Source organism: Bos indicus x Bos taurus, chromosome 29, assembly GCF_003369695.1.
Source record: "Bos indicus x Bos taurus breed Angus x Brahman F1 hybrid chromosome 29, Bos_hybrid_MaternalHap_v2.0, whole genome shotgun sequence".
Lineage (NCBI taxonomy): Eukaryota > Metazoa > Chordata > Mammalia > Artiodactyla > Bovidae > Bos > Bos indicus x Bos taurus.
This window is the reverse complement of record NC_040104.1, coordinates 7,391,024-7,414,744: the sequence shown is the minus strand read 5'-3', so window position 1 is coordinate 7,414,744 and position 23,721 is coordinate 7,391,024. Positions and strand designations below refer to the sequence as shown.

The window sequence follows — 23,721 nt, the reverse complement described above, 5'->3', positions numbered from 1 at the left end:
AGCTGTTGCCATTCTATCTTACCAAGTATCACTTGCCCTACCCCTCATCTCCCAAGTGAGCCAGCCAAGTTCTAGTGGTTCATCTATTTGTTTTTGTCCATAGCAGTAGTGAATTTCTGTGAGCTGTTTCTACTCCTCAACCCCACCCAGGAGAGAGGAGTTGTCATGAGGAATAAATTAAAGGGAGTAAATGGGAAGATGAATGTAAGGGTCTTAGTTGAGGCCTGGTAGGATAAGCTGTCAAGTGGATATCGGTCATTATGATGACACAGAAGGATGCATCGAAGAATCTGGAGGTAAGGAGGAGCTGAGAGCTGAAGATAGTAAGGACCTGGAGGGACTGTGCCTATAGGCTAGAGTCCAGGAGTCCCTCTAGTCAGTTTGGCAGAACCAACCTGGTGTCAGGCCCTGAGTCAGGTACACTGCTGCCCAAGAGCCTGCTGGTAGTTGGACAGAGTGACTCGAGGCCCAGGGCCCTCCAAGGAAGCAGGAGGCAGCAAGTGTCCAAAAATGGAAGGTCCAGGGAGTCTCTGTAGGAGGAAGATGGGGCCACGAGGAGGCCATACTAGCTGCAGGTAAAACATGAAAGCACGTTCTGCCAGTCAGAGACAGACTGCTGAAGTGGGAATCTAAGTCCTTGTGCCTCCACTTCCCTGGAATACAGCCTTGAGGCACTGCAGGCTGCACATCAGGGGGACTACTGCCTGCTCCACCTGGCTTCTCCAAACCTACTAAGGGAGAGAATGTGTATGGGGCAAAAAAGAGAGGAGAAACCAAACAAAAAACCCCACTGGGGCCAATGTTTAGGAAGCCCGAGTTATTTTAACAGCAACCCACTCAAGAAGAGCATGACGGTCACGTGCGTGCTATCATGTCTGACTCTTTGCAACCCCACAGGCTGTAGTTTACCAGGCTCTTCTGTCCGTGGGATTTTTCAGGCAAGAATCCTGGAGTGGATTGTCATTTCCTCCTTTAGGGGATTTACCCCACCTAGAGACCGAATCCTGGAGAAGGCAATGGCACCCCACTCTAGTACTCTTGCCTGGAAACTCCCATGGACGGAGGAGCCTGGTAGGCTATACAGTCCATGCAGTCGGACACGACTGAGCGACTTGACTTTCATTTTTCACTTTCATGCATTGGAGAAGGAAATGGTAACCCACTCCAGTGTTCTTGCCTGGAGAATCCCAGGGACGGGGGAGCCTGGTGGGCTGCTGTCTATGGGGTCTCACTGAGTCAGACACAACTGAAACGACTTAGCAGCAGCGGCAAGCAGAGATCGAATCCACTCTCCCCTGTGTTGCCTAAAGATTCTTTACCACTTTACCACCTGGGAACCCCCATAAGGGTCACAGGCATGCATAACAAACCCCTCACCCCTACTCTCCAGCATGCGGCTGGGACCGAAACAGCACATGCCCAGCACAGCGATTGCCACCACCATCCCACCCGACCCCCGCCTCCATCAGCTGGCTTTTTGAGTGTGCCAACTTCAACAAAATAAAAAAACCTGCTTAGGTGCTGACTTTGCATCAGTCCCAGGCCTTTGGATGGGGATGGAGGGGGTAGTGGGGTGGGCACACTGGAACACCGAACATGCAGAAGGGGAGGGGTCTTGAAATAAGCTGAAAGGTATAGACTTTGCAGACAAAGGTCCGTAGGTGTAGTCAAAGCTATGGTTTTCCCATAGTCACGTAGGGATATGAGAGTTGGACCATAAAAAAGGCTAAGCGCGGAATTGATGCTTTTGAACTGTGGTCCTTTGGACAGCAAGGAGATCAAACCATTTAATCCTAAAGGAAATCAACCCTGAATATTCATTGGAAGAATTGATGCTGAAGCTCCAGTACTTTGGCCACCTGATGCAAAAAGTCGACTCATTCGAAAAGACCCTGACGCCGGGAAAATATTGAAGGCAAAAGGAGAAGCGGGCAACAGAGCATGAGATGGTTGGACGGCATCACTGACTCAATGGACATGAGTTTCAGAAAACTCTGGGAGATAGTGAAGGACAGGGGAGCCTAGCGTGCTGCAGTCCCTGGGGTCCTAAAGAGTCGGACACGACTTGGAGACTGAACAACTGACGGGGAGAACTTTCGTTGCCTGGACTGCTTTCCCAGTTGAATGGCGAACGAGTGAGGCCCGAGGAGGCTCCACGCACGCGGAAGGGGCCGTTTGTTATTATCAAGAGTGGTGTTGTGATGATGCCAACCGCCCCGCCTGTCCCGGATCCTGCCAGTGCGGAAAGGGAAACACCAGGCAGGCGGAGGCCAGCGGAGATTTCTCAAGCCAAGCGATCCCCTCCAACTGCGGCGGGAAGAGAGACCCTGTACTGTCACTTTCGGGTCCAGAGACCTGAGTGGCATTATCACGGAGACGCCCCTCCTGACGCCCAGCCAGTCGAAAAGTTTTTGTCCACAGAATCCCACCGAGGGGCGTGCCAGTGGGACAGGGTCCAGACTGCAGGAGACACGCCCCACTCTGGGCATCGCGACGTCGAAGAGCAGAGATAGCGTCATTTCCGCCCTCACTCTCGGCCCGACAGGGAAAGGCGGGGCAAGCAGAAGGCGCGCTGCTTGTGCGTCACTTCCGGTGAGTCTAGCGGCGACAACGGCAACATGGCCCTAAACGGCGCTGGTGAGGACATGGATTGCGGGGGCCTGTGGCTTCGCGGTTCGGGCGGCACCTTGCTTCAGCAAGACCTTCCGGCCCCTTGTGCCTCTCTTCCCCCAGAAGTCGACGACTTCTCCTGGGAGCCCCCGACCGAAGCGGAGACGAAGGTGCTGCAAGCGCGGCGGGAGCGACAGGATCGCATCTCCCGGCTCATGGGCGACTACCTGCTGCGTGGTTACCGCATGCTGGGCGAGACCTGCGCTGACTGCGGGGTGAGGAGATAACTCGGGACGTGGGATCCAGTATGGGGCCGCGGACCAGGCCACACGGCCCTTTCCCCATCTCTCCCCTCTGAACCCCATCGCCCGTCTCACCCCTGCTCCCTGTGCTTTCTGGGCCCTAGACGATCCTCCTCCAAGACAAACAGCGGAAAATCTACTGCGTGGCTTGTCAGGAGCTCGACTCAGACGTGGATAAAGATAACCCGGGTGAGGGGTCGAGGGTGCTTAGTGATAGAGGCTCAGGAACAGTAGTTGGGAGGTGAGACTGGTATTTGTGGGTGGGGCAAGGGTGAGTTGCGTTCTCCTTTCTCCTAGAAAGGACCATTCATTCAGTAAGAGCACTAAGCACCTACTGTGTGCCAGACACCAGAGCCTGAGCTTATTAGGCATAGTTCTGATGAGAGAAGGCCTTATGCTGTTTGAGCAAGGGCGTAAATACCTCTGATACAAAAAAGAAAATGGATGTGTTCCCCTGTACTGGGGCAGAGAATACATCTCAAGTACAGAACAGTGAAGGGTAGGGAAGTGTCTCAGGGCTGAGGTGGGGCTAGGTATATCCTGATCATTCCACTGGCTTTCTCCTTTTTTAGCTCTGAATGCGCAGGCTGCCCTCTCCCAAGCTCGGGAGCATCAGCTGGCCTCTGCCTCGGAGCCCCCCTTGAGCTCTCGGCCTGCACCTCAGCCCCCAGTACCCCGTCCGGAACACTGTGAGGGAGCCGCGGCAGGGCTTAAGGCAGTCCAGGGGCCACCCCCTCCTGCTGTGCTTCCAAATGCAGATGTGGTGGCCTGCACACAGGAGGCTCTCCTGCAGAAGCTGACCTGGGCCTCAGCTGAGCTGGGCTCTAGCACCTCCCTGGAGACTAGCATCCAGCTGTGTAGCCTTATCCGGGCGTGTGCTGAAGCCCTGCGTAGTCTGCAGCAGCTGCAACACTAAAAAACCCCTCCTGAGAAAAACCCTGTAGAAAAACAGCTGTTCCTCTTGTGTGGTTTGTTCTTTTTTTGGTTCTGAGTGTGCATGCAAGTCCCAGCTCCACTCGTCTTTTCCCTACTTTTGGTCTTTCATGGTATCACAGTGTGGTCTCCTTGATGCCCTGAGAAATGAGTGGGGCTTGTTTCTGCTCAGTATCCCCACTCAAAGGATGAGGTGGCAGAGGACTATGTGCTATTTTTTTTTTTTTTTTCTGGTGAGGAGGCCCCAACCTCAAAAGCAGAAACAGGAGGTGTGGATCTCTGAAGGAATCCTGGAACCTCCCCAGCCATCCAGCCTGTTCCCCACCCTTGAGAGAGATTTGGGGTTCCAGTCCCCTCGGTAGCTTCCCTTTCTTCCCCCAAGCATCCAGACAAGCATCCTGTCCCACCTCAGGCCCAGACCAGGTACTCAGATACTGACAGGATGTAGTCAGGTAGGGATCAAGGATGGTCTTAACCTGTCTCCTGACCACACCCCATCCCTTTTAGATCCTTTTCCTTGAGAGTTGTAATTGGCCAGAATAAACAAACAGTGTTGGGGAGGGGGAGGAACCGCACCCTCCGCTTTTAACCTCTTCCCTCCTCCTTTTTGCCTGCTTCCCTTCTATCGGTGGCCAATGCCCTGTTCTCTGGTCTCCTGGGGCAACGTGGTCGCACAGAGCCGTTGCCCTTTTAAGACAGGCCCCGCCCAGGCGGAGGGGGTGGGGCAGGGGCGGAGTCGGAGGAGTCCGGGTGGGAACAAAGCGCGGCCTGCGGGCGGCGGCTGGGCTCAGCTGGCGGGGCCACGGGGTACGGGGCCTGCGGGCGGCGGCCCGGGCGGAGCGTTGGAGAAAAAGAGGCGGCATCATCCTCTGGTACCCGCCCGGCCATGAATGGGCTGCCCTCTGCCGAGGCGCCGAACGGCGCGGGCTGCGCCCTGGCTGGTCTCCCGCCGTTACCGCGCGGCCTCAGCGGTCTTCTCAACGCGAGCGGGGGCTCGTGGAGGGAGCTAGAGCGCGTCTACAGTCAGCGCAGCCGCATCCACGATGAGCTGAGCCGAGCCGCCCGCGTCCCGGACGGGCCCCGCCAAGCCACCGGCGCCGCCAACGCGGGAACTGCCGCGGGTCCTCCTGGCTCGCGTCGCCCTGTCAACCTCGACTCGGCGCTAGCGGCGCTGCGCAAGGAAATGGTGAGTAGCTGGGCCTCGGTCAGCTAGGCGTTGGGGGGCGACGGGGCAGCCACCAAGCTAGAGTCCAGGCGCGGGCGGGGCGGGGTCCACAGGCAACGCGGTCTGGGTCTAGAGGAACGACAGAAGCCAGCTGGGTCAGAGGGGATACGGTAATAATTACAGCTATGTTTATTGGCAATAGTTCCCATATATTTTTAAATGCTTTACTAGTGTTATTTCTTTCCATTCTGCTGTCTTGTCCCTGTCTTGCAGATAGGGGTTACTGACTTGCCTAAGATTCAAAGCTGTCCACAGAAACCTGTGCTTGGGAAGATTGGCTTGGGCGGAGGGGTGGCTGGCACTGCAACCCCAGCCCACTTTCAGTCTTTTGCAGGTGGGCCTGCGGCAGCTGGACATGTCCCTGCTGTGCCAGCTGTGGGGCCTGTATGAGTCGATCCAGGACTATAAGCACCTGTGCCAAGACTTGAGCCTGTGCCAGGACCTGTCGTCCTCCCTGCACTCAGACAGCTCCTACCCACCCGACGCTGGCCTGTCTGATGACGAGGAGCCTCCAGATGCTAGCCTGCCCCCAGACCCGCCACCCCTCACTGTGCCCCAGACACACAATGTCCGGGACCAGTGGCTGCAGGATGCCTTCCACATCAGCCTCTGAGAGCTGGGAGGGTGGGGGCATGCACCCATGAAAAAGGCTCAGAAACTCACCCCTCAGCAAGTACTCAGACTATAGTGCCTGCTTTCCCCCATACCACCTCACCTCACAGGAGGGCAAGGTCTGGGCCCCACGGAGGCAAAGATGCCTACCTTCTCGTGTCTTGGGTTAGCTGGCACTGCGGCGGGTACCTGGGCTCTAGCCTCTGCCCATGGCACTGGTCCTCCACTTGTCCCACCTGTGGGACCTCCAGCGTGGCTGACCTTCAGTCTGGCAGTGGGGTCCAAAGCACTTCCCTTGGCATCTCTGGGACTGGGATTGAGTGGCCTGGCTCCTGTCTCTTCACCTTCGCTGCTGTTGGCAGCTGCTGGCTCAGGGGCATCCCACCTCTGGCCCCTGGGTTCCACTGCCCTAGACAGGGGCTCTCCAGGACCCATTCCTGCACCATCCAAGGTCAGGAGGGCCAAGGCTCCGTGCTAGATATTTAAGTTTAGGGGTCAGCCTCTTTGGCTCATAGATAAATAAATACTGTCTCAGCATTGGTGTGTTCTGACTGCTTGGCTCTGGGGCGGGAAGATAGCGGTGATTCTGACAGATGCTGCCCCGCGCTCCGCCAGCGGGTGGCGCCCGAGACCCCGAGTTTGAAGAGGCTCGGCTGCGGCCGGGTGCGAAACGTCGGTCCCCGGGCAGAGTTGCCAGCCCATCGTTCCAAGCTGGCTCGGCGTGGTCTCGCGGTTGTGTGATTGCGGCCGAGTCACTTCCCCCCTCTGGCTGGAGGCCTGGAGCCCAACCAGCCTACCCACTCGCTTCGGGCTTTCCTGGCCGGCCGGGAAGGAAGGAGAAGCAGCCGCCCATCTCGAGGAGAGAAACTTTCCACCCCAAGTTGGGGCGGAGTTGAAGCGGCACAGGAAATGGGTGGGCCCGGGCAGGCGGGCCAGGCCGAGGGGCCCTGGGCGTGAGAGGGGAAAGCGCCTCCTGGAAAGGCCGGGAACGAGTGACCAATGGGCGGGAGGAAAGAGTTGCAGAGGCAGAAAGGGATGGAGCCCCAGTGCCCGAGGCCCCCCTAGAGTCCAGGCAAGCCCTGGAGGGGTGATGGGGCTCTGGGTTTCCATGCCTGAGACATATTCCCAGCGGCCAAACACCCCCATTCTCTGCCTGGCTCCCCCTCTACAGCACCTGAGACCTTTAGAGTTGTACATAAAAGGCTTTCTTTTACAGTGGAGAGCCACAAGGCTGGGTCTTGCAGCTAAACCGGGGTGTCAGCTTCTTTACCTCGTCCCCCAGTTAAGTCTGCACATTTGCGAGTGGTGGGTGCTAAGGCTTTCGCGCACACAATACCCCACAACTTCCTGAAACAAAGAGGAGAGGACCTCGAAGTTGCGCAGTTAGGCTTACCGGCTGGCTGCCTGTCCCCACGTCCGCTGCACAGTCACTTGCGCCCTGGAGAGAACTCAGCTGACACTCCTGGCAGTCAGACGTCCTGTTCAGACCGAGCATTTATCAAGAACCAGGCTTCTGTCCATTCACAAACCTAGCAGAGCGTTTGCACTGACAGAGAGGGAACAGGCCAGTGTGCTGCTCTACGGCTCTCTCCTAACTCGGCCTGACACCTGCAGCGGTTCACGACCCAGCAGGCGGGCTGGCGATAAGGGCTCTAATCTAGGTGTGAACGCAGCGGTTAACGCCCCGAGGCAGGCTTTCCAGGGGAGGGAGAGTAAACACACACTTTTACTCTCCACGATAACGGATTTCATTTAGTAAGACCTGGCAAAAATCAGCCAGGTTCCACACTAAATGCTTTCCAAGGTTTCATTCTCAATGATGTTGTAAAAGGTGCAACTATAATTATCCCTATTTTGCAGAGGTAAAAACTGAGGCTCAGAGCGTTGGTACTTTGCCCAAGGTCACACACTTGTGGAGGTCAGCTGCTTGTGGGGTTTTGGGACTGCCTTCCCACTTGACAGCTGGAGAGCCAGGTCTGGAGGCTGGCAAGTGGGTGCTGCTCACCGTAGGGCCACTGGGGTTGGCCCCTAACCCTGCTCCTTCCTCCTCTGGTTAACACGTGGGTCGCAACAGGAGTCTCTCCCCAGCTGGCTCTGGCTCAGCGCACTGAGACCCTTCACGTCTCTTCTCCTTTCTGGTCTCTATTTCCCCAGCCTGTGAAATGGGGCCACCAGTACGTACCTCGCAGGGCTGCGGGCAGGAAGGGAGGCGGCTGGGCAGCGCTTTCGCGGGCGGCACCAATTGCTGGTGGCCCCCTGCCCCGGCCCGCGCGCCCCCTTACCCCGCCCGCGCCTCCTCACCGCCTCGGCTCGCAACAGGCGGACGCTGCGGTCTAGACATCCCCCTAGACCCCGCTCTCCCTCCCGCGCGAGGCCCCGGAAGCCGGGCCGCCCCGCCCCCGCGCTCCGGCCCCGGCCCCCGCCTCCCGCCGGAGCCCCGCCCGCCTTCCGACGGGGGTGCGGCTCCAGGAAACGGCGCGCTCGCCGCTCAGCGCTCCAGCGACCCGACGCGCCCCAGACGACCCCGCCGAGGCGGCCAGATCACCGGCGGGCCCCCGCAGCGGCGGCGGCGGAAAGAGCGGCCCCCGATCCTGCGCCTCGGACCCCTCCGCACGGACGGGGCGGGCGGCGCGGATAGGATCCTGGAGGCCATGGGGACCTGGGCCGGGCCAGCGGTCGCGGACTAGCGGGAGTCCCGGGTCTGAGGAGCGGGCGGCGGAGGCGGCGGGGCCATGACCTCGGTGTGGAAGCGCTTGCAGCGCGTGGGCAAGCGGGCCGCCAAATTCCAGTTTGTGGCCTGTTACCACGAGCTGGTGGTGGAGTGCACCAAGAAATGGTGAGTGGGAGGGAAGCCTGGGGGACTCCCCAGACTGGCTGGGACCCCATCCGGGGGCCTGAGAACCCTGACCTCCGTCCAGTGGCCAAAGAGACCGCCCACTCCAGCCAGGGCCCTGGGGACCCAGACACAGAGAAGGGTCCTGGCGACTCTGGGGGATCCCCAGAGTTGGGGGACTGTGGGCAGCCTTTGGGGAGTGGAGGTCAGGAGTTCCAGGCCTGAGGATCTGTGTGGGCCCACACTTTTCTTAGCTGCGCTCAGAGCTGGGGAAAGGGAGGCCTCATATTTCTGGCCAGAGGGGTGGTTCAAGGTGGAACATCAGAAAACGGGGCAAGTTTTCAGATCCGCGGGTGGAGGGCCTGGGACAACCAACTCCATGACCTCAGTACAGCTCAGAACAAGGATGGTGCCCTCTCCTCCCCTGCCTGTTTGTTGAACCAGAGGAACCACCCGCCCCTTCAGCTGGAGTGGGCCCTGGGCGGCTGGACTCATTTCCATAATATCCTTAAAAGGGGAAACTGAGCGCTGGGAGTGATGAGGAGGGAGGCAAGCAGCAGCTTAAAGGGGCCCGAGGGTTTAAGAGGTTGTGGGTCCCAGAGGAGAGAGCCTGGAGAAGGCAAGGTGGTGGGCTGGGGGGAGATGTGTCAGGGGATGCAGGACCCTGACCTGGACTACCAAAGAGCCTGGGGGCGTCTGGTTCACATGCCCCCACCCGCAGCTGCCCGGGCCCCTGCGTCACACCCTAAATATACGTGCTCCTTGGTGTCAGCTTCCCTTGGCTGGATTAGAGCACAGCTGTGGGGGCCTCACCCAGCCAGGCGGGGCTAAATTTAGGCTCCCAAGAGGAGGGACAGGAAGGGACCGGAGGGTCCAAAGGGAGGGGAGTGAGCAGGAGGCCTGGGGTCCCTTGGGCAGCTGTCAATCCCTGATCTTAACCGGGCCAGCCAGAGTGTGGTTCACACCATTCAGTGAGGCCCAGAAAGGCCCAGGAGCTGGCTGAGGTAACACAGCACCGGGCTGGGACTTGAACTCTGACCTGTGGCTTCTGTCTTCTGCCCCAGCATCCTGGGTGAAGCCAGGGGGATGCTGGGCATTATGGCAGAGAGCTGGCTGAGGGTGTGCGCAGTGTCAGTGTGTCTGAGTCACAACAGGCGGGCAGGGCCTCCTGGACTTTCTTGCCTGGAGCCCCAGCTGGGAAGCTGCCCCTGCCCGGGTCACAGCTCCCCGGGAGGGTGTGCCCCACCTGAGTCAGGCTGCCCGGCCAGGCCCCGCCCTCCCCAGGCTCCCACAGTCTGCTTCCCCTTTCTGGGAAGGCCCCATGGCTGCCCTTGGCCGAGGCCTGCAGTGTCGGGTGCAGGAGGGCCACTAGACTCAGGTGTGTGCCCTTGCCCGGCCCCTAAGCTCTCTGGTCTCAGCATCCCCTGAAGATGACTGGAGAACCAGTTATCCTGGCTCAGCCTCCAGAGGGTCTGTGAGCTGGGTGAACCTGAGCGTCCTGGCACGGGACTGGGTGCAGGCACGGAGGGCTCTTGTGTTGCCCCCTCTGCCTGATGACCCCCGAGCCCTCCCCACCCTCTTGGGCAGCACTCGGCCCCTCCCTCCCAGGCCCAGCCACGTGCCTGGTGACTCTCTCCTCTGGCTTTGTCTCTGTCCCCCCGCATCTCTTTGCCTCTGCCCCAGCTTATGCTGTTCAGATGTCACCTTCTAGAAGTCCCCCCTGATGTCCCTTGTGGGAATGGGGGTCCCTGCAAAGAGAAGGGCTGGGCGTGGAAGGTCCTGGGAGGGTATCCAATGACAAGCTGACCCTATGCCTCTCTGTTTCCCAGCCTCTGCCCCCCTACCCGACCCTACACCTACCCCCATCCTCGGACCCTGGCACTTGCCGTCCCCTCTGCCTGGAGCCTGCCTTCTCCAGGCCCTCACACGACCCATTTCCTGCTCCAGCAGGGTCTGGGCTCTCCCTGGCGTGGACTGGGGTTATAGTGTGCACTCTCCAGATATTTGTGAGTGAATGGACTCCTTTTACTCCAAGTTTGTCTCTTCCGCTGTCTCAGAGTCTGTGTCTTACAGGTCCTTGTTGGGTTGCTGTCTTTGTCCCTGTATGTGCCCGTCTCTCTGTATGACTTTCTTCATAATCCTTGTTAACCCACAGGCCTTTGCCCTCTGGCCCAGGCCTCACCCTGCCTTGGCAGCCCCACCCTGCTCCTTGTGGCCCCAGATAAGGGGGCTGTTCAGCCCCTGTCCTGGGGGAGGGGGATGCGGGCAGAAGGAAGACTGTGGAAGAGATGGAGAGGCTGGGTGGGCCTGACTGAGTGGCCCCCTCTCCCCCGCCCCTCGCCTCCCAGGCAACCGGATAAGCTGGTGGTAGTGTGGACCCGGCGGAACCGACGCATCTGCTCCAAGGTGGGGAGGATGTCAGCTGGGGGTCCAGATTGGGGGTGGGGCCAGTTGGGGGATGGGGCGAGTGGGGGAGGGCTGTTGGGGGACTGGAGTTGGATTCAGATCAGAATCTATCGAAGAGAGTAAAAGATGGGGTCAAGGTTGGAGACGAGGACAAGGAGTGAAGGGGAGCGTTAGGATGGAGGGAGGACTCAAATGGCTCCTGTAGGCCCACAGCTGGCAGCCGGGCATCCAGAACCCATACCGGGGCACCGTGGTGTGGATGGTACCTGAGAATGTGGACATCTCTGTGACCCTGTACCGGGTGAGTCTCTAGCCCTCCTGCACAGAGGGGCAGTGAGCGGGCGATTGCAACCCCAGGGGCCACGGGAGATGGGTTATCCATCCAAATAGAAAAGAACAGAGGGTGAGACCAAGAATCATGGCAGGGGGCCTACCCAGCCTGAGTGGCCCAGGAAGTCTCCTTGGAGGAGGTGGCACTTACCCACCGCGTGAGGGAGAGCTGGGATCAGGAGCTGAAGTGCATACCTGCCAGGAGGGGCCAGCCTGTCTGAAGGCCCCAAACAAACACCTCCTCCTGAACTAGCGCAAGCTCTCCTCCCTGCCCTGCCCCCAACCCAGCAGCCCCTGTACTCACTGGTGCCCCTCCTCCGCAGGACCCCCATGTGGATCAGTATGAGGCCAAAGAGTGGACGTTCATCATTGAGAATGTGAGTGGCCGGGGTGGGCGGGAGCCTGGGGTCTCGGGGACTCTGGGGCAGCACTGATGCTCCTTCCCCTGCCCCCAGGAGTCCAAGGGGCAGCGGAAGGTGCTGGCCACGGCCGAGGTGGACCTGGCCCGCCACGCAGGGCCCGTGCCTACCCAGGTCCCGCTGCGGCTGCGGCTGAAGCCCAAGTCGGTGAAGGTGGTACAGGCCGAACTAAGCCTCACTCTGTCCGGGGTGCTGCTGCGGGAGGGCCGTGCCACGTGAGTGCCTGCCCGCCCTCCTGGGTCCTAGTCCACAACCTCTGACGCCAGCCCTTACCCCTGGTCTCCAATCCGCAGGGATGATGACATGCAGAGCCTTGCAAGCCTCATGAGCATGAAACCTAGTGACGTGGGCAACTTGGATGACTTTGCCGAGAGCGATGAGGAGGAGGCCAATGGTCCAGGAGCCCTGGAGGCACGGACACGTGTGCCCCAGCCAGGTGGGCTCCCAGCTGGAGGTTGAGATCACCAGAGGGTGGGGGATCACCCAGGCCAAAAATCCTCTTGCTGTTTTGGGGCAGGGCCAGTGGAGGGAGCTCACTGCTGCCAGGGATCCCAGCCTGCCCAGCAGCCCTGAGTGTCCTGCAAGATGGGTTCCCAGTGCCCCCCGCCGCCGTGCCCCTGCCCTCTTCTCACCCTGAGTGTGCACCTGCCCACAAACCTGCTGGGAGACAGCTGGGCCAAAAGCACAGAGAGGGGCTGCGGTCTGGGCTTTCCACCCCTCACCACACAACCTCGTCCCTCTCTTTTGGTTGTTAAGGCTTTTTTTTTTTTCTGTCTGTCCATTTCTCTCTCTTTTTCTCTGCATCTGTGGGCCTGTCTCTTCTCCTAGGCCGGGGCGGTGCCCTGAGGCTGGGGCATTTCCCAGGTAGGCCCAGCATTCTAGTTGGGGGAAGGAGGGGGGTCAGACCTGCAGGGCCCTTCCTGGCGCTGACTGTGCCCCCAACACCCCACCCCCAGAGACCCCTCGGGAGCTGAAGACACTCTGTGAGGAGGAGGAAGAGGGCCGATTGCAGCCCCGGCAGGCAGGTGAGGCCCAGGCTGGGGTTGGGGTGGGCCCGGGGCGGGGGGGGACTGTGACTTCCAGTCCCAGGTCCCAAGCCTCAGCATCCTCTCCCTTCCTCCTCCCTGCAGCTGCCAGCCCTTCTAGTGCTGAGGATACCAGCCCAGCCCCTGTGAGTGCCCCTGCGCCCCCAGCCAGGGCCTCCCGGGGCCAGGGCTCAGAACCAGCTACTGTAGCAGGGGGCCAGGTGGGGCTCAAGGCCTCAAGGCCCCCCGGAACCCTGCCAGAGACAAGGTGAGCTTTAGAATCAGCTCCAGCCCCTCTCACCCGTCTGCTCTTCAGAAGTTGTACACCCCGAGTCAACGTGCCTTTCCAGGGTCCCAGGAGTCTGGCAGGTGGGGAGGGAAGCTGGGATGGGGGGACAACTGAGCTCCTGCAGTGCATCCTTCTCTGCTCTCTCCGCAGGCCCTCAAGACAGCCAGGCCAGGACATGGCCCCCACTCCAGCCCCTCGGCTCCAGAAAGGCTCTGATGCCCCCTGGCCCCCAGTCCACCAAGGAGAGGATGAGGCCCCCAAAGCCTCCGGGGCTCCCCCAGCAGGAGTGGATTCTGCTGTGGAGACCCAGGCGCGGGCAAGCCCTCAGGAAGGGACAGAGGCCCAGGGAGCTGGGCTGGGCCCAGGAATTGAGAACAGAGACTCCAGCAACTCTTTGGAAGGGCAGAAACCCAAGGTTGAGGAGGGGGGCGCTGGAGACAGGGCAGAGGCTAGTGGGGTGGACACTGGGCATGGGCCAGGAGTCAGAGAGGTGAACAGTCAGAGGTCAGTGGTCAGAGCTGGGGAGGCTGAAGAGAGTTTAGAGATCGATCACGTGGATGTGGAGCAGAGGTCAAAGGTGAAACCTGTGGACACTAAGGGACCAGAGGCCACAGAGGTGACATCTGAGGCAAGATTCAAGGGTACTCCTGAGGCTCCTCCAAGGGGCTCTCAGGGGAGGACAGGGGTCAAGACCAGGGATGAAGCTCCCACAGTCCTGAGCCCAACACCAGAAGAGCCTGTGGGGCATTCTGGGCATCTTGGTGACCTCAAGGTGGCCAGGGCTGCTGCAGGCCAGGAGAGAGAGTGTGCAGAGGTGAGGGGCGGAGCCCCTGGTGTTGGGGGGACAGGCCTGGAGCAGGGGCCCTCTGCTGGAGCACCAAGCGCTGGGCCCCAGGTGAGCTGGTATGAGGGGGCCCCACCAGCAGCTGAACAAGGGGTGATGTCCAGGGATCTGAGGGTCTGGGAGGTAGAAACTGGGGATTCGAGCGTCCTGGGAACAGAACCTGGGGTGGCAGAGTCAGAGTTATTGGGAACCCAGGAGATCTCAGGGTCCCCAGAGATAGTGTCTGAGGCAGCAGAAGCGAAGACCTTGGGGACCCAGGAGACAGAGGCAGTGAGATCGGGGGTCCTGGAGTCAGAGGCTGCTGAGATGGCAGAGTCTGAGGATCTAGGGACCCAGAAAACAGGGGTAAGCATTTCAGGGGCCTCAGGGACAGAGGGTGGGATGGCAGAGTGTAAGGAACTGGGGACCCAGGAAACAGAGGCTGGGGGTTCAGGAGTTCTGAGGACAAAGACTGGGATGTTGGAAATTAAGATGTTAGGGACCCAGGAGATATCTGGGTGCTCAGGGATACTGAGAAGGGAAGCTGAGACAGCAGAGTCTGAAATACTTGGGGCCCAGGACACAGAAGTGGGATGTTCAGGGGTCTCAGAGATAAAATCCAAGATAACAGGGAGCCAGGAGACAGAGGTAGGGAGTTCAGGGGTCCCAGGGACAGAGACTGAGGTAGCAGAAGCTGAGATACTGGGGATCCAGGAGATCGAAGCTGGGGGCTCAGGGGCCCCAGAGATGGAGGCTGAGACCCTGAGGACCCAGGAGACAGAGGTGGGAGATTCAGGGTTCGCAGGGTCAGAGGCTGGAATGGCAGAGGCTGAGGGACTAGGGAATCAACAGACAGAAACTACAGTTTTAGAGGCTGAGAAGGGAAAGGCTCAGACTTCCGGGGTCCAGGAGGCAGAGACTGGACTTGGGGAGACCCTCAAATATGAGGCTTTAGGGGTCCCAGTCGTAAAGCATGAAGTTTTAGAATCCCAGGGAACAGAGGCAGAAACTACAGTTTCAAGGGGCCAGGAGGCGGATACTGGGATTTGGGGGGTTTCAGAGGCCAAGTCTGGGGTTTGGGGGGCCAGGGAAGCAGAGATGGCAGTTTCAGGGGCTTCAGAGAACCCATCTGGTATTTTTGAGGCCCAGGAAGCAGAGGCTGGGGTCTCAGGAGCCGAGAAGGGAAAAGAAGCTGAGGGAAACCTCCCAGAGGCCAGCCTGATGGAGGTGCAGGTGGCCAGTGGGGCAGGGGCTGGGGTGTCCAGGCCCTCCGGGGCCTCTTCCCCAGAGGAGCCTGAAGAGGACAGGAGGCTGCCGGGCAGCCAGGTAGGAATGGGGGCCGCCGAGGGCCCAGTCTGCTGCTTCCCACTAACCTGGGTTGAGCGAACGGCGGCTCTGCATGGACCCACCTGGCCGACTGGGGTGGGGTGGGACAGGGGCTCAGCTTCCAGGAGCCCCTCGCCTCCTCCCCTCTCAGGATGCCCTGGCTCCCCAACCCTGTCTTCCCTGGGCTGCATGGAGTAGGACCCCCACCCCCGCCAAAGCTGATTTTGTAGGCTGACCTGGAGGTGTGGCTGCTGATGACTTCTGTTCTTGCCTGGGGGCCACTGACCTTTTAGGTGACCTTGATAGATAACCCTGGAGCTGGAAACCCTTTGCCTGATGCTAAGGCCCTGGCCAGTGGTGTGCGGTGATTCCTGCAGACCCAGAGCTGGAGCTGTTTTGTGCCCAAGGGGCAGAGGGCACAGGTCCCACCTCCGCATTCCCTGAGCCCATCCCTGTGTCCCCAGGCACCACCTGCCCAGGTCAGCTTCAGCCAGTCCCTGCTGGAGTGGTGCCAGGAAGTCACTGCCGGCTACCGCGGCGTGCGCATCACCAACTTCACCACGTCCTGGCGCAACGGTTTGGCCTTCTGTGCCATCCTGCATCGATTCTACCCAGACAAGATGTGAGTGGCTGGAGGGGGTGGCAGTGAATGGGGAAGCCTGCGGAGGAGGGGAGGGTGGTGGGAATCCAGCCTCTGATCAGTGCTCTCCCTGCAGAGACTTTGCCTCCCTTGATCCCCTGAACATCAAACAGAACAACAAGCAGGTGAGAAGGGGCAGGGCTGGTGCTTGGAGGGAAGAAGGGTCCCCGGCTAGGCCCAAGCTGAGATCTGGGATCCTATCTGTGTGTAGGAGAGTAATCTGTGGGCTTCAGGCCCCCAGCACTGGCTTTTGGAGGTTCTGCCACTTACCCTTTTGGTCTTTAAACTGTTCGTTTTTCTGAGTTTAGTTATGTTTTTTTTTAAAGCATATTTCCACCAGATGGTTTTCCCTGAAACCACCCTTTTGGTGTGCTGTTGCTGGGTAACGCGGGGGCGGATCCTGTTGCTAGATTTCTCCCAATAGGAGGGTGAGGGCGCTGCGGGCAAACCCGGGCGTGCAGTCGCGGGGACCCCCGCGGCGGGCCGGGGCGGGGCGGCCGCGTCGCTGGGTAACCCTCCCGCATGCTCCTTAGGCCTTCGATGGCTTCGCGGCCCTGGGCGTGTCGCGGCTGCTGGAGCCGGCGGACATGGTGCTGCTGTCGGTGCCCGACAAGCTGATCGTCATGACCTACCTGTGCCAGATCCGCGCCTTCTGCACGGGGCAGGAGCTGCAGCTGGTGCAGCTGGAGGGCGGCGGCGGCGCGGGCACGTACCGCGTTGCCAGCGCCCAGCCGAGCCCGCCCGACGACCTGGACACCGGGGGCCTGGCGCAGCGGCTGCGCGAGCACCGGGCCGAGGCGCCCCAGCAGCCCCAGGAGGCCGCGACCCGCGTGGACGGGGCGGCCTCCGAGGCGGCCTCCAAGGACCGCGGGGCCGTAGCCGCCCAGGAGGCGCGCTCCACCGAGGCCCCGGCCGACGGCCCCGGAGCCCGGGCGTCCGTGCCCCCGGCAGAAGGGCTGGTGAACGGGGTGGGGACCCCGGGCGCCGCGGGCGGCGTGAGGCTGCGGCGGCCGTCGGTCAACGCGGAGGCCGGGCCGGTGCCCCCGCCCCGCGCGCACGGCTCCTTCTCGCACGTGCGCGACGCGGACCTGCTGAAGAAGAGGCGCTCGCGGCTCCGGAACAGCAGCTCCTTCTCCGGGGACGAGCCCGACTCGGGAGCGGCGGGAGCAGCGGCGGTGAGTGCCCTCCAGCGCCTCGGGGTCGAGAGAGCGAAGCGGCGCGGGGGTGAGGGGCGACCGGCCTCTGCTGGACGCCGAGGCACCGGTGCCACGGAGGAGTCCCCTGCGAGCTCCTCAACAGGGGCGCCCGTGCCCAAGGCCCGCCCGGCCCGGAGCCGCTGACTTTTGCTGCCAGCCTTGGGATGTCACTCAGTGGAGTCAGGCTGTAATAGGAAGTTCCCAGAAGGCTCCGGGAGTCAGCACTCAGCGCAGGCTCTTCATCAACTGTCAAGTGGGCTGGGGTATTTCTTTGGCTGGAGGTGCCCTGTAAGCTGGGAACAGGGTTTCTGTACTCAAGGGAGCTCTCCAGGGCCTCCCTGCTCCAAGACTCTCCGACTTGGATCTTTAACTCCAGACGCTGGAGACCAGTTTCCTCTCTATTCTGATGAGGGAAAGTTGGAGATGGGAGACCCTGGTGGGTGCCCATGTTCCCCCCCATCCCTTGCAGGTCTCAGGTCAGCTTCCCAGGGTGTCTTGCAGTGGTGGTTTGGTTGCTCAGTTGTGTTTGACTGTTTGTTACCCCATGGACTGTAACCTGCCAGACTCCTCTGTCCGAGATTTACCAGGCAAGATTGCTGGAGTGGGTTGCCATTCCCTTCTCCAGGGGATCTTCTCAACTCAGGGATGGAACCCGGGTCTCCTGCCTTGCAGGAGGATTCTTTACCAACTGAGCCACCAGGGAGTCTTGTGGTCAGTACGCTAAAAGGGAGACTGTTTCAGAGCGGTCAAGGGTTTGCTCAGGGACTCACAGCTGCCAACGTCCAGGCCCTGGACTCTCCAGCAGCACCATCCTGGACAGCAGGGGCAGCTCTGTCAGGCTGCTTCAAGCCTTCAGCTGCCCGGGGATGACCCCTGAGTTCTAAGGAAAAGAGGGAACAAACTGAGAAAGACTTTTTGGAAGAAGCAGCCACTTGAGCCAGGCTAATAAAATGGGCAGCTTTTCCCAGGTGAAGAATCTGAGGGGTGGTTCTCAAGAGGTGGGACCTCACAAGTAAACATGTGGTTGCAGGAAAGCTTGGGTCTAACTTAGGGAACTGCCAGTCACCTTCCGTAAGTCACCTCCTGTAAGGTCACCTCCCGTGGGCAGTGATGAGGCTGGCCTGGAGAACAGGAGCCCTGAGTGTGGGGTCGGAGGTGCAGCATTGACCCTATGAATGAGAAACAGGGAGAGCATCAGAAACACCCAGAGGAGCTGTGCTGGACAGCTATCCTGGGCTGTGTTGGCCTGTGGCCAAAGCCCCCTCAGTGTGCGTCAATGGCTCTTTATATCTTAAAAGGGAAGGCTCTGTTACATTGTACTTGAGAGATGAAAAACTCCTGTTGTATTTGGACACAATTATTCTTATTAAAATACACATCCATGAGCAGTGGAAAAAGAAAAAAGGAAAGCTCGATTTTTCTGGGCCCAAGTCCCAGTGTCTGGTCCTTCCAAGCCAGGCCCCCCCTCCAGCCCTTGTCCCACAGGAGATATTTGGGGCTGCAGGGGCCCGCTTCCTTCTTGGCCACTCCCATCCCCCACCCTGTGTATGCTGTAGAGGAGGAAAGGCCTGCCCCCGGATAGGATGAAGTCAGGCAGCTTGAAGCTGGGGCAAGGCTGAAGCCAGGAGGCCCGAGTGCCTCTGGTGTGGCTCTGCAAGGGCTTTCTGGAGGAGGGGGCCACACAGGAGACTGCAGAAAGGGGAATTTGGGTCAGACGTGAGGAAGTGCTGGAATTCCCATCAGAGCAGCTGTGAGTAAGCTCAGTTGCTGCTGAGGTTGGGGTTTCTCCACTTGCCCGCCTCTGCCTGCCCTGTTGGTTGAGCACTTGCTTCCTGCCTGGCCTGCCCTGCTCCACATCATCAACTCCTCATCGACTCCTACAGTTCCCCTTCTGGGGGGGCAACTGATACCCCGTTTTGCAAGTAGGAATGTCGAGGCTCGGATGTGAAGTGTAAAGGGAGTTGGTTCTGGGTGTGAACCCCCAGGTCCACTGAGTCGGAACTCTCCAATGGCGCCCTCTACTGGGCCCAGCAGTCTGCACTGGCTGCGTGACCTTGGACAAGCCACATCGCTGTTCTCTTTTCCTGAAGATGAGAAGCAAAGACATGAAAGTTTTTTTGCAAAGTGGTTTAAGGGACCACTGCAGGGTGTAGTCAAAAAAGGGGGGAACTGTGTTTTTTCCTCACATGCCGGTCTGGAGCCCTGCAACCCCCATGGGGCTTGTATGTCCTTTACGTACAAGGACACAAACAGGCCAGGTGGGTATGACTGGCCCAGAGGCAGACAGCAAATTGGTGGCCAAGCCTGGGAACAGACTGTTGGATTAGACAGTGGGGCCCAAGCCAGGCCCTGTTTGAGTGTCATCTCTGACCCTTAGTTTCCTCATCTGTAAAATGGGGAAGGTAAGGGCCCCTGCCTCACAGCGCTGATGGGAAGATGAAATGAGTCAGGGCACCCACAGCATCCAACACACAGATGCTTAATGCACAGCCTGCCATTACTGTTACGCGCTGTGCCCTGAGTGTGTCCTCCTGACCCCAGCCTCTGCCTAAGGAGACAGGAGTAGCCAGCAGCCATGGTGGGGTGGGAACGGCGTCGGAGCTGTAATGGGAGAGGCCCTGGGGGCCGTGCTGGGGTTTGAGGAGGCTTCAGGAGGCATGAAAGTCAGGGAGGGAGGAAGAAGGCGGGTGAAGGAGCCTCTAGAGGAGGTGGGGCTGAGCTGGGTCATGAAGGGAGAGTTGACATCCAGCCGCCCAAGAGAGAGGCTGCTCCAGACTGAGGAAACGATTTGGGGAAGTGAAAGTCCACCCCTGGGGCTGGCGCATGGTGTCCGGATGGGGTTCGGGGCAGTAGGAGTTACTGTTGGAACTGCCAACAGGCCTTGGCAGCGAGACTGGGGACTGAGAAGGCGAGTGAGGAGACTGACACTATCGGGGTGAAGGTTTAGGGAGACCCCCCTCAGCTGTGGCCTGAGGGTAAGGTCAGCAGGCAGGGCGTGTGGCAGGGAGGGGGCGGCTGGTAAGGAGGCTGCCACCTACCCAGGCCAGAGAGGATGTCCCCTGAGCAGGGCACTTCCAGGGCTACGTCTCAGAGAGGTGCCGGGTCGGGTGGACAGCGGGTTGGCTCAGCGCTTTCTCCTCACCTTGTGACTTGGAAAGGTGGCCAGAGCAGGAGCCCTCGAGGGGGCCAGGCTATCAGCTGAGCTGAAAGTTGGGGGCCCCCAGGGCTGACAGTGCCAGCAAGTTGCTGGGGCAGGGCACCTGAGGGGCCAGCTGCCCTTCCGGGCTAAAATCGGTCGGTCCTGCCGTCTGTTCTGTACTGACAGTCATGTGACACATCCTTCAGGTGTGGGGATTGAGAAGGTGGGAGAGGAACCTGTTTTGGCCGGGAGTTGGAGGCGCTGGCTCATAATGGCCATGTTCAGCCTGTGTGGGGCCCCAGCCATGATCGGAGATGCTGGCGCTAGGTGACGGAGTCTGAGGAGGCCTGAGACAGCTCCACGGAGGAGGGGGCAGGAGGGGGAAGGAGAGGCCCCAGCTGCACCCCTCACAGCCTTTCACCTCCAACTCACAAAAGCCCTGTGGGGCCCCAGGAACGGGGACTAGGAGGCTCGGCCAGCGGAAGTGGACTGGCCTGACCACAGGGCCCAGGGTGGTGAAGGCCACGGCCTTCGCTCTAGGAGGCGCTTCTCCAGAAGGGGTGGAGGTGGGGTTCTGTGCGTGCTGGACTGAGAAGCTACTGGGGCAGGGAGGTTCCCCCTCCCCATGTGAGTGGCCCTTGGGCCTGCTGTCAGGGGAGCCCCTCCAAGCTCTTACTGGCCTCTTCCTCCACAGGAAGGCACAAGCCCTGACCCCAGCCCTGCTCCTGGCCTTCCCGCAGCCTCAGCCCCACAGCAGCCCTCTGGTGAGTAGCTTTGAAGGGGTGGTGACTCAGCTCAACTCAGCCAGCTCACAGATCCTGAGCTGGGGCCCCTCTGGAGGCAGCTGTCAGTTGTGGGGTCCCTCAGCCTGGTCTCTCTCCGCAGGTGGGACTCCTCCAGCGGAAGAACCGCCCCCAAGCCCAGGGGAGGATTCTGGGCTGGTAAGGAGGGAGGAGTGATGGGTGGGAAGTGGGAGTGGGAGGAGCTGATGGGTGGGCTTCCTAGGCAGGGCTTGGGCCAAACCCACCCTGTCCCTTGCCCCCGCTTTGCACCCCAGCAACGGTTCCAGGACACAAGTCAGTACGTGTGCGCAGAGCTTCAGGCCTTGGAACAGGAACAGAGGCAGATAGATGGGCGGGCAGCCGAGGTGGAGAAGCAGCTAAGGAGCCTCATGGAGTCAGGTGGGACAGGCGTCCGGAGTCCACTCGCCAGCACATGCCACCGCATCTGGCCTGCTCTGCAGCTCTTTCTGACCCTGGGAGGAGTTGGGAGGACGGAGGCTGGGGTCACCATCCCCATTTACAGATGGGCACGCTGAGGCCTGCAGCCCGGAAGCAGCTTGCTGGAGGCACACAGCTCTGGTTTCTGGGATACTCAAGGGAAACCACGCCCAAACCCCCCACCCCACCCCCTGCCGCCACCTCCCTGCTCCTGACATAGGGGTCAGGGGCTGGCCTGGTGACTGTCCTGGCCTGATTTAGGTACCGACAGGCTGCAGGAGGAGGTACTGATCCAAGAGTGGTTCACTCTGGTCAACAAGAAGAACGCTCTCATCCGGAGGCAGGATCAGCTGCAGCTGCTGTGAGTGCTGGTCCTCCCCATTCAGGCCCTGCCTCTGCCCACCCAGGGCTGGCAGAGCAGTGTGTGCGTGCTAAGTTGCTTCTGTCCTGTTTGACTCTTTTTGACCCCATGGACTGTAGCCTGCCAGGCTCCTCTGTCCATGGGATTCTCAAGGCAAGAATACTGGAGTGGGTTGCCATGCCCTGCTCCAGGGGTTCTTCCTGATCCAGGGAGTGAACCCATGTTTTTTATGTCTTCTGCATTGACAGGAGGGATTTTTTACCACTAGTGTCAACCTGGGCAGAGCAAATGCAAACATAATTACCTTGATTAGAACTCTTCACTGCTTTTTTCTTTCCACAAAGTTGTGGTTTCTTTCCTTACTTTTTTTTTTTTTTGAGAAATTGCTCAGCCATCTTAATGTTTTTTCATAATTTCCTGTGTAAAGTGTATACTTCTTAAATTGATACTGTTTTTATGAATGAGAAAATCGAGGCCCAAAGAAAACTGTGGCAGGTCAGTGCTGAGCGCCCCAGTTTGACCCCGTTCCTTTACAGTAAGGAACACTGAGGCCTAGAGACAGCTGAGCTGAGTTCCTGAGTGGGGTCAGAAGCAATTCCCCGGGCATCATTGCCTTTATAGTCCTGCATGGTGAAGGTGGTTTTGCCTCCTTTTTGCATCTTGGGTCATTTTTCAGAATAAATTTTAATCTAATATTTGCCATTTATGAATAATATTCATCCAAACAATTCTGAGTTGTTTCTTATTTTTTAAAAAGGGGTGGGGTGGGGGGAGGAGACAATATGATGGGGAACAGTTGAAACAGAAGAGGTACTTCCCTGGCCGTCCAGTGGTTAAGACTCCCTGCTTCCTCTAAGGTGTGCAGGTTCCATATCCCTGGTGGGGGAACTAAAATCCTATATGCCGCTTAAAAAAAAAAAAAAAAACAAACAGAAACGAAGGAGATAATTCCAAGCGGGGACTGGGGTATAGCTCTGCCTGCCTATGGCTTTGTGGGAACTGATGGTGAGGTGGGGTGGGGGCCAGGGAGTGGTCAGAACCCTGGACACTCCCGGCCATTCCCCTTTCCCTGACCTGGCACCCCACCCCCCAGCATCGAAGAGCAGGACTTGGAGCGGAGATTTGAGCTACTGAGCCGGGAGCTACGGGCGATGCTGGCCATTGAAGGTGGGAGATGGGGCCGTGGGACCGGGGACCAGGATGGGACAGGGGCTGGCGCCTCCTGACCCTCAGCCTCCTCTGCTCGCAGACTGGCTGAAAACGGCTGCGCAGCAGCGCCGAGAGCAACTCTTGCTGGAGGAGCTGGTGTCGCTGGTGAACCAGAGAGACGAGCTGGTCCGGAACCTGGACCAGAAGGAGCGGACGTGAGTGGGGCCGGGATGCTCCGGGAGCTGGGGAGGCGCTGTGGGGGAGGTCAAGGAGGAGTGCTCGGTCTCGGCCCCGGGCGGCGGCCAGCGTGTGGGCCCTGACGCTGCTGGGGCTGACCGGAACCCGTTCCCTCCCAGCGCCCTGGAGGAGGATGAGCGCCTGGAGCGCGGCCTGGAGCAGCGGCGCCGCAAGCTGAGCCGGCAGCTGGGCCGGCGCGAACGCTGCGTGCTGAGCTGAGGCCACGCGGGCCCAGACGCCTTCGTCCCTCCCGGTCCGCCCAGACCGCAGCCTTTCTCGCCGCCGCGCCGGATCGCCGCTTTGGGCCTGCGCTCGGGAGGACCGGACCCGACGCGACCAGTAGGGGCCGCCGTGACCCTTTGCCAGGAAAGGAAGCGCAGCCTTTCGGGCCCCGACGGACAAGGGCGGCTGGCTGGGCGGCCGCGCCGTCCGGGCCGTATTTATTAGTCCGTGTGAGTGAGTGTGCGTGTGTGTTCGTGGTGGACTGAGGGTCCCAGGCGTGCCCACCCCGAGCCCGTACCCGATGGCCGGATCCGGCCGGCGAGCTCCAGCGGGTGGGAGGGACGCCTGGTGATCTGCCGCGCTCAACACCCCGCCCTCCTTCCTGTTCCTCGCGGGCAATAAAGTTGGAAAAGGCCACGCCAGG

The 23,721-nt window shown here is 60.0% G+C and overlaps 3 protein-coding genes across 15 annotated transcripts; all 3 read left to right on the top strand.

Moving 5' to 3' along the window:
* The first annotated feature begins 2,525 nt into the window (after positions 1-2,525).
* On the top strand, positions 2,526-6,219 carry SSSCA1 (Sjogren syndrome/scleroderma autoantigen 1). 2 transcript variants are annotated; one of them, XM_027531814.1, is made up of 5 exons: positions 2,526-2,637; positions 2,734-2,885; positions 3,017-3,101; positions 3,485-5,031; positions 5,395-6,219. In XM_027531814.1, the coding sequence occupies exons 1-4, from the start codon at positions 2,619-2,621 to the stop codon at positions 3,826-3,828; spliced, it is 600 nt and encodes a 199-aa protein (XP_027387615.1). In that variant the 5' UTR covers positions 2,526-2,618; the 3' UTR covers positions 3,829-5,031; positions 5,395-6,219. The 2 variants fall into 2 exon arrangements, with proteins under 2 accessions (XP_027387615.1, XP_027387613.1); XM_027531812.1 differs by having other exon boundaries at positions 2,604-2,885.
* On the top strand, positions 4,489-6,219 carry FAM89B (family with sequence similarity 89 member B). Its single transcript, XM_027531815.1, has 2 exons — positions 4,489-5,031; positions 5,405-6,219. The coding sequence occupies exons 1-2, from the start codon at positions 4,732-4,734 to the stop codon at positions 5,681-5,683; spliced, it is 579 nt and encodes a 192-aa protein (XP_027387616.1). The 5' UTR covers positions 4,489-4,731; the 3' UTR covers positions 5,684-6,219.
* A 1,908-nt stretch (positions 6,220-8,127) lies between these two features.
* Positions 8,128-23,714, top strand: EHBP1L1 (EH domain binding protein 1 like 1). Of its 12 annotated transcripts, none has more exons than XM_027531842.1 (21): positions 8,128-8,518; positions 10,864-10,921; positions 11,127-11,222; positions 11,575-11,628; positions 11,707-11,885; positions 11,964-12,106; positions 12,499-12,534; positions 12,627-12,695; positions 12,801-12,963; positions 13,135-13,399; positions 14,957-15,133; positions 15,598-15,755; positions 15,850-15,898; positions 16,307-16,948; positions 20,803-20,872; positions 20,994-21,049; positions 21,166-21,289; positions 21,590-21,689; positions 22,783-22,856; positions 22,939-23,053; positions 23,195-23,714. In XM_027531842.1, exons 1-21 carry the CDS (start codon positions 8,415-8,417, stop codon positions 23,292-23,294), a joined length of 2,832 nt encoding a protein of 943 aa, XP_027387643.1. In that variant the 5' UTR covers positions 8,128-8,414; the 3' UTR covers positions 23,295-23,714. The 12 variants fall into 12 exon arrangements, with proteins under 12 accessions (XP_027387643.1, XP_027387642.1, XP_027387640.1 ...); XM_027531841.1 differs by having other exon boundaries at positions 14,951-15,133; XM_027531839.1 differs by having other exon boundaries at positions 13,135-13,879.
* Positions 23,715-23,721: the final 7 nt, after the last annotated feature.

What these genes read in the sequence shown, in the direction of transcription:
- SSSCA1 (XM_027531812.1), top strand. Translation starts at nt 2,619, where the DNA reads ATGGCCCTAAACGGCGCTGGTGAGGACATGGATTGCGGGGGCCTGTGG. An exon ending in AGACCTGCGCTGACTGCGGG is followed by an intron (nt 2,886 to 3,016) that starts GTGAGGAGATAA and finishes TCTGGGCCCTAG; the next exon opens with ACGATCCTCCTCCAAGACAA. An exon ending in CGTGGATAAAGATAACCCGG is followed by an intron (nt 3,102 to 3,484) that starts GTGAGGGGTCGA and finishes CTCCTTTTTTAG; the next exon opens with CTCTGAATGCGCAGGCTGCC.
- FAM89B (XM_027531815.1), top strand. Translation starts at nt 4,732, where the DNA reads ATGAATGGGCTGCCCTCTGCCGAGGCGCCGAACGGCGCGGGCTGCGCC. An exon ending in CGGCGCTGCGCAAGGAAATG is followed by an intron (nt 5,032 to 5,404) that starts GTGAGTAGCTGG and finishes AGTCTTTTGCAG; the next exon opens with GTGGGCCTGCGGCAGCTGGA.
- EHBP1L1 (XM_027531836.1), top strand. Translation starts at nt 8,415, where the DNA reads ATGACCTCGGTGTGGAAGCGCTTGCAGCGCGTGGGCAAGCGGGCCGCC. An exon ending in GTGGAGTGCACCAAGAAATG is followed by an intron (nt 8,519 to 10,863) that starts GTGAGTGGGAGG and finishes CTCGCCTCCCAG; the next exon opens with GCAACCGGATAAGCTGGTGG. An exon ending in CTGGACCAGAAGGAGCGGAC is followed by an intron (nt 23,054 to 23,194) that starts GTGAGTGGGGCC and finishes GTTCCCTCCCAG; the next exon opens with CGCCCTGGAGGAGGATGAGC.